The sequence below is a fragment of the Pteropus medius genome, unplaced genomic scaffold (assembly GCF_902729225.1).
Source record: "Pteropus medius unplaced genomic scaffold, Ma_sr-lr_union100, whole genome shotgun sequence".
NCBI lineage: Eukaryota > Metazoa > Chordata > Mammalia > Chiroptera > Pteropodidae > Pteropus > Pteropus medius.
The window spans coordinates 1,061,453-1,069,058 of record NW_024351546.1 but is presented as its reverse complement, the minus strand read 5'-3'; the positions used below and the strand labels follow the sequence as shown (position 1 = coordinate 1,069,058).

The 7,606-nt window shown below is 51.2% G+C and overlaps 1 protein-coding gene across 1 annotated transcript; it reads left to right on the top strand.

Moving 5' to 3' along the window:
* The first annotated feature begins 2,945 nt into the window (after window positions 1-2,945).
* CUNH3orf22 (chromosome unknown C3orf22 homolog) lies at window positions 2,946-7,149 on the top strand. Its single transcript, XM_039843633.1, has 3 exons — window positions 2,946-3,034; window positions 4,865-4,996; window positions 7,005-7,149. Exons 1-3 carry the CDS (start codon window positions 2,946-2,948, stop codon window positions 7,147-7,149), a joined length of 366 nt encoding a protein of 121 aa, XP_039699567.1.
* The last annotated feature ends 457 nt before the right edge of the window (window positions 7,150-7,606 follow it).

The following is a 7,606-nucleotide window of genomic DNA, read 5'->3' as shown; positions in this document are numbered from 1 at the left end:
ATAAGTGGAGAGCTCCCTCCTCCCCGTACCCTGCCACTCAGGGTCTGGAAGACTTCTTGGTGGGACCAAGGGGACAGGTCACAAGCAGGGATGCCAGCATTTCCGGGCCAGGGCTGAGTCCCACTGGGTTCCAGACTTCAAGAGAGCTAGTCTTCCAGAGTCAGAGACCAGGGCAGCCAAGAAGTGAGTGGGGTGTGCTTGGCTCACAGACATGATAGGCTCCCCTAGTGACTTTAGCCTTGGACTGGGGTGATCTGTGCCCAGTGAGGCTGCCCAGCCTCTCTGTCCAGGGCCCGGGCCAGTGTACCAGAGCACTTGGAGCAGGCAGCAACACAGTTGACCCCTCTACCCTGATTCAAGGCAGGGATGCCCTCTGCCCTTAGTAGGGATTCCAAGCAGCCCTTGTAGCCCCTCTAAGGGGAGTTTAATGGCCCATTTTTCTATCTCTCCCTTCAGAAGACAAAATTGAATCCTCACCAGAGCAGCCTGGCCCGAGGTCTAGCAGCCTTCTGGGGACCCCAGAACCCCAGACTTGGGAAGGGGAACCTAGTTCAAATGTGGCTTCTCTCCAGATTTCACTAAGTTCTTTATTATGCAGAGTTATAATGGAAACTCAGCTGCTGTGAATAGAAAAGGGACTCAAGGGCAGCCTCAGCCTGGGAAAAGAGAGAATGGGCCAGAGGCTGCTGGTCAGACAGGGTAGGATGATGCAGAGTGGTATGAGGGAGAGAAGCAAAGTGCGAGTGTGCATGTGTGTGTGTGCATGTGTGTGTGCATGTGTGTGTGCGTGTGCACATGTGTTTAGAGACACATAGGGTGGGGTGGGTGGAAGCTAATTAGCTTTCACCTTCTCAGCCTGTGTCCTAGCAAGTTTGAACATTTGCAGCCATTGCTGGGGGACAGGCCCAAGTTGGTTTGAGTTCTCCAGAAGCAGCTCCTGGGACGAGCCTGGAAATGCATATACTTTATTTGGGAGCTGCTCCCAGGAGGGGAGTGGGAGAGAGAAAGAAAGGAAAGGAGACATAGGTGTATTGTCACTGCAGTGGGCAACTCTGCCAAGTCCCGTGGTTCCTTAGGGTATGGAGCCATATGTGTTGCTGACCCAGTCAAGGATGAGGTGGCCAGACATTTATCTATAACCCGTCAGTTGTTGATGAGTTGCTTCTAAGGATGCCAGCTACCAGGGACCTGCCCTGCCCTGTCTGTAGGCCTGGCACATTTCTGCAACTGGAGAGGTGCTTTCAGGCAGAGTTGCAGACATAGCTGCCAGGTGTAGAGATGGGTGTAGGGTGTGTGCGTGGGGGCACTGACAGCATCTGCACAAGTTCCAGCTGACACCAGGGCCTTGGCCAGCACCTGAGGCCTTCCCCTGGGGGACTTCTCACATGGGGAGTCAGCCCCCACCAGGGCTTCACCTGGCAGCTTGAGACCAAATGTGGAACCTGCCCTGCTGGCCAGTGGTTGGCATTGTCACAACAAGCTTTAAGGTCAATTGTTGATGACACAATGGCTGTTTAGACCACAGTAAAGATATATTAAGACAGCCATTGGCAGGCAAGGGTCAGGTGATTTGACGGCAAATGAAACGCCCATGGTCAGCTCTGAACCCAGCTGTTCTCAATCCCAACTTAACTTTATATTCACGGGTATGATTTTAAAAAGACAGAATCCCTCATCCACTGCTGGTGAATATGTAAAATGACACAGCCACTCTGAAATATCATTTGGCAGCTCCTTTGAAAACTAAAAATGAGTTTATCATACACCCCAGCCACTGCACTCTTAGGCATATATCCCAGAGAAACAGACTTATTTTCATGCAGAAATGTGTACATCAATATTCATAGCAGCTGTATTCATAATAGCCCCAAACTGAGAATTACCCAAATATCCTTCAGTAGGTGATAGTTAAACAAACTGTGTTATGTCCACACCATGGAATACTACTTAGCCCTGAAAAAGTAAATAACTGTTGATGCACACAACAACTGGGATGTTTCTCAAGGAAATTATGCTGAGAGAAAGAAGCCAGTCTCTTAAGAAGGCCTACTGTGTGATCCCCTCCATATAACTCTGGTATCACATCATTATAGAGATGAGAGCAGATTAGTGGTTGCCAGGGTTAAGGATGGGGTAGAGGGCACATGTGGCTGTGGAGGAGTAGCACGAGGGAGCCTCGCAGGGGCTGTTCAGTTGAGGATCATCTTGATTGTGTTGGTTACATGGAGCTGCACACATGATAAAATTTCATAGAGTTACACCCATACACTCATGTGTACACTATGCATATACACACATATACTTATGCGAACTATACACATACACACATATATACACACACATACTCTTACACACTATACATATACATTCATATACACACTATACATATATATATACACACTCGCACTTGTACACATGCACACACTCACAACACACACACACTCACACATACATATACATACATACACTCATACAAACACACACTCATGACACATACACACGTACATTCATATGCACACTATACACACACATACACACTCATACACACATACTCATATACTCACACACTATACACACATACATACACTATACACATATACATTTATACATACTATACACATACATAGGTACATATATATACACACACACTCATACACACATGCCCGCACATACATTTACATGCATGAAAGTGTGCATAACTAGTGCAGTATGGTGAGGCTGGGGCACAAGGTGACTGGCTGGCATGACCCAGCCCTCACTTAGCCTGAGAGGCCTGCAGGGTTGCCCTCCCCTGTCTCCTCTGCAGATGAGGATGAGTGGGAGAGGAAGCCATGTGCCTGGTTCAAGTCTAGACTGGCTCCTCCCACCTCCTCCCCAGTTCTGAAGGGCTCCTCTCATCTTCTAGTCATGGCTGAAAAGTGCACCACAGCTAACGTCCTTCTGTGATGGACACGAGGGCCCCCAAGAAATACTCACAATATAAGAAGAACAGGACTAAGACACAGGAGGAATTTGCCAGGAAGTTTCCATACAGGTACAAGACCCCCTAGGCCCAAGAGCTAAGTCCTGCCTCCCCTCAGGTTACCCCAGTAATGCATTCTGGGGGTGTACAGGCTGGAGCTGGGAGGGGATATCTGGTCCACAGGGACTTTCCTGAACTGCTATGTGGTCTGTGACAGTCTGGGGTCCACCTTCTTCTCTTCCCATCCCAACCTTAGCTGAGAGCCTTTAGAAAGGTATCCTGAACCATCCCAGAGCCATGGCCAGCCGCTTCCTTCTGAGCCGGTGGCCCTCTCGCCTGAACCATTCATGAACACCTGCCCTGACTGCAGGTGTGATGGGATCAGGAAAGAGCTAGGGGAGTAGTTTGGGAAGACCTGGAGAATTCAGGAATCAGCAGAGACCCGCACGAGTGAACAAGCCAGGGATGGAGTCCTACCATCAGCGTAGCTAGGAGGGTTCTGGGTAAAATGCAGCAGTCTTAGAGGATTCTGGGTGATTCTTGATTCCCAAAACTCAGCTCAGAGGGAGGGGAGCAGAAGCGGGGAGAAGGAAAGGCCCCATGGACCAGTGAGAACTAATAACTGGGGGGGAGATCTGCTGGAGGCTGAGACACCTCACCACAGCCCTGGCTACTCAGAGAAAACTGAGCAATGTGGCTCCTAATTTAAAGCCAAATTTCCCCATCCATCAGAAGAGCCACACAGTGGAGGACATGCAGGAAACAGTGACAAAGTCCTGCCTCCAGAGGAACTACTACAGGTCAATATATAGGGGCTGGGCACAACTCGAAGAGGTACTTCACACAACAAGAAAAGCACACAGCCAAACAGAGGTGCCCACCTCAGTAGTCCTGGGGAAACACAAATGAAACCACACATACAAAATGGGCAAAGAGGAACGTCAGGTGACGCCCAGGGCTCAGAGCCACATGGGTCCTATGCACTCTGCAGTAGGAAACACCTATCTCTTCTGGAACTCAGTTTGGCCTCTTGTGTCCTTGTAGTTGCCTTCTTGGTGGTTGTCCTCACCCCATCTCAGTGACAGGTGCTATGGGACCCAGGGGAGAGCCTAAGATGCAGGGTTATGCTGCTCACAGGCCACCACAGTGAGCATCCAATGAGCAGTCACCCCTCAAGGGAGGGCAGTGCAACCCGAGCAGCCTGTCTGGCTAAGCCTGTCTTTCTCGGGTGAGGTGTCTGCTTCTTGGAACCTTGGGCCAGCTCTGAACACTGAGCTCAGGTGAGGGCTCTGGAAGGAAGGAATGGCCTCTCACACTCTTCCTCTCTTTCCAGACTCAGATTCAGGTGTCCGCTCTACCCCTGCAGCCCCTGCAGCTCCTTCTGACTTGAACCTATTTCTCCTGCACCTTCACTCAGGAGCTGAGCTAGCAGAGGGAGCGTTCTCCAAGCTATGCACCTGTGGCAGGCCAGGCTAAATATCTGTCCTAATCTTGCACCTCCATTCTGTCACCAGGCCACAGATGCTGTGAGGCCCAATGAGGCAGATATGTACAGTAGTACAGATGCCTTGGGTTAGAACAAGGGGAGACTGAAACTGGGAGGCTGAGGACACCCTAAGATACCACTTGGCTGTATTGGCTGAGATATGGCTCTGGAGCCAGCTGCTGGCCCATATCCCAGCTCTACCCCTTCCTAGCTATGTGACCTGTTACTTGATCTTTCTGTGCCTTAGTTTCCTCATCCATAAAGTTTGTATAACATGGTTGTGAGTTGACGTATGTGTTAATGTTTGTGAAGAACTTGGGGCAGTGTCTAGCAAATAGGAAGTCCCAGAGGAGCAGGAGCTATGGCATGCGTCTGGTGGCTGCAGGCCACTTAAAGATGCCAAGAGCCTGTTGTAGGTTCTCTTGGCTGACGGAGCCCAACTCGGAGTCCCTGCAGCCCTGGGAGGTCACGAAGATGAACAGCTCACTGCGGGAGCAGCTGCCTCTGCAGAAGATGTTGGTGCCAACAAGATCCATCCCAGTCAGAGGGTAAGTCACAGGCCATAGATTCTGGCAGTCACCACCACCCACTGACCATGCTGCCTTGCTTTCCACCTTGGGTCTGCACAAACGCTCATATCATCCTCTTGGCATGCTCCACTTCACAGTTGAAAACATTGAGGCCCAGAAAAGAAATACTAAAGTCCAATGGTCCCTCCCACAGCCAGGCAGCTTCCAGGTGAGGCTGCATAGGTCCTTCGGGCAGGACCAGGCCTCACCTGGGGTGGGCCTTGTCTACAGGTGGGGAATCAGGCCTGTGGGGGTGGTAACTTAGTCTCCATCCTTCCACAGAGCAGAGGCAAAGCAGAAGGAGAGTCAGATAGTTTCTGGACTCCATTTAGCCTTCCCTGAGGGTGGAGGCACTGGCAGGGGACCCCACACTGAGCAGCCCTGGGCTGACCACGTGTACCTAAACATGCATACCCACATGCACCCCATGCACAGGGGACACAGATAAATGCTCAGGCATCCTCAGAAAGGCCCATACGTGCAAACACAAAGATGTTCAGACACACACACTCATCCTAGACTAGGACTCATGTTGGCTGTCACTCAGCTAGCACACCAGCTGTTATATACTAAAGGGCTTCCATAACCAGTTGAGAGAGAGCTTCCACCCCTACTTCTTTAGCCCCTTCCTCTGACTCCTGTTTGCTCTAACTAGCTATGCCCTTGACTCTACACACTGTATATCATCTCAGGGAGGTCACAAGATGCTTGCTCAGTCTCCTGAATGAACACTCAGAGAGGCACTATAAACACGCACATACATACACACACACACAAATGCTTACCCTCCTCAGATAGAAACACAGACGAACCCTCACACTAACCTTGGCCTTGGTCCTGGGTCCTAGAGCCTCATTCGACAGCAGACTTTTGCTCTAAACCTCAACTGAAAGGGTAGAGCTGAGCAACTGAGACTGAGATCTGAATGCACAGCTGTCCCCGGGTCTCAGCTTCTACTTCTGCAGCCTGGGATCAGCTTCAGACAAGGGTCCTGTGCAGGCTCATCAGGCTGTGCCTCTGGCCCAGTTCTTCATGCTAGGGCGAGGGGAGATGTTAAGGCCTGTCTCTGGGGAATGGCCCTCCCTCACACCCTGGACTCTTGTCCCTTGTGGCACACCATGCAGCCCCAATACTGGGCTGGAGGGCAGGGTCCAGGAAGAGCTCTCTAGGATGGTGACAGGGAGCAGAGAGCAGAAGGACAGCGAATGTGTCTGATATCTGCCAGAGGCCATAGGCAGCACAAGGGCAGGCTGAGCTAATCAAATAGGACCCATCACCAGTAGGGACCCTGCCTTTCCCTGGAGCAAGAGGGGTGGGCAGGGCCTGTGGTTATGTGGGCCTCTGTCATTGGCAGCACCACAGTGGGGAGCAGGTGGGAGAGATGCCCACCCTCCCCCCATCCTCCAAACGCCTACCAGCCCTTCATTGGGGAATTGACCAGTGTGAAGGGGTAGGGTTGCATGTCCAGACCCATGTTTAGCTGTGAGAGAAGACTGACTACGAAAAGGGTGGGTGCTCTGCAGGCCCAGGCTGAGTGGGGGGAGGGCAGTTTTATGTGGGAGACAGGGGAAAGGTGGTCGCATGTTGGAGCGGGGAGAGTGGTCCCATGTGGGAGGGGGAGGGCAGTCCCACATAGGAGGCAGAGAGAAGGCAGTCTCACTGTGGCAGGTGGTATAGTACAAGGTTGGTGTCCTTCCTGGAGGTGGTACCCTTACAGGTAGGCACTTGGATGACACCGGCTGAGTAGGTTGGCCTAGGGGACCACATCCCCAGTGAGGTATGGAACAGGGCATGAAAAGCACTGGAGGCTTGCTAGGTGACTGGCTTGACCGTCTAGGAGAATGACAACTAGGAGGGTGGCAGAGGAAGTATGCCGGGCTGTGGCAGGTCTGGGCTGGTAGCAGGGTCTTGGTTGTGGCCCTGGCTGACTTCTGTGGACCAACAGGGTTCCCAAAGGTCAACGTGGGGCTTTGTGTGGCTTCTCTAGGCTTGGCGCCCCAGATTTCACACCAGCGTCCAGCTTCCCCCTGCTGCCGCCGCCTCCACTGAGCAACCTGTGGGAACTCAAGCTACTGAGCCACCGCTTCCCTGGGGCCAAGCATCCATACTGCCCTCCCTGGCGCCAATGTTGACCACCCCTCCAGAGACCACTCCTAGAGCCCTGCTCTGTGAGGCCTCCCTCCCAGCCACCTTACCCTGGCACTTATAACAGAGGTGAACTGTAGTGAGTTGAACAGCCCTGAGGAGATATCCACCTCCTCAGAAATGATGCCAAGTGAATAAAATTTGCAGGTTCAAATCCCATTTCCACTTGGACTAATCACTGCCTTTCTGAGCCTCCATTTTCTCATCTATAAAATGGGATAATAATGTTTAGTCTTGCATGGTTGGTATGAGGATTAAAGAGAGTGTGAATGTCATTTCCAAGAATTTATCCCAAAGATATATTCAGACATGTAAGTAAAGATATATGGAAAACAATATTCACTCCACTTTAGAAAACAGCAAAAAAGTGAAAACTATTAAATATCCATTGATAGGGGACTTTTAAATTATACCACAGCTGCATCCTGAAAGACTAGGCATCCA

Excerpts from the sequence above, each read along its gene's own strand:
- CUNH3orf22 (XM_039843633.1), top strand. The coding sequence starts at position 2,946 with ATGGACACGAGGGCCCCCAAGAAATACTCACAATATAAGAAGAACAGG. Across the intron at positions 3,035-4,864 it reads GCCAGGAAGTTTCCATACAG|GTTCTCTTGGCTGACGGAGC; the intron begins GTACAAGACCCC and ends AGCCTGTTGTAG. Across the intron at positions 4,997-7,004 it reads AGATCCATCCCAGTCAGAGG|GCTTGGCGCCCCAGATTTCA; the intron begins GTAAGTCACAGG and ends TGGCTTCTCTAG.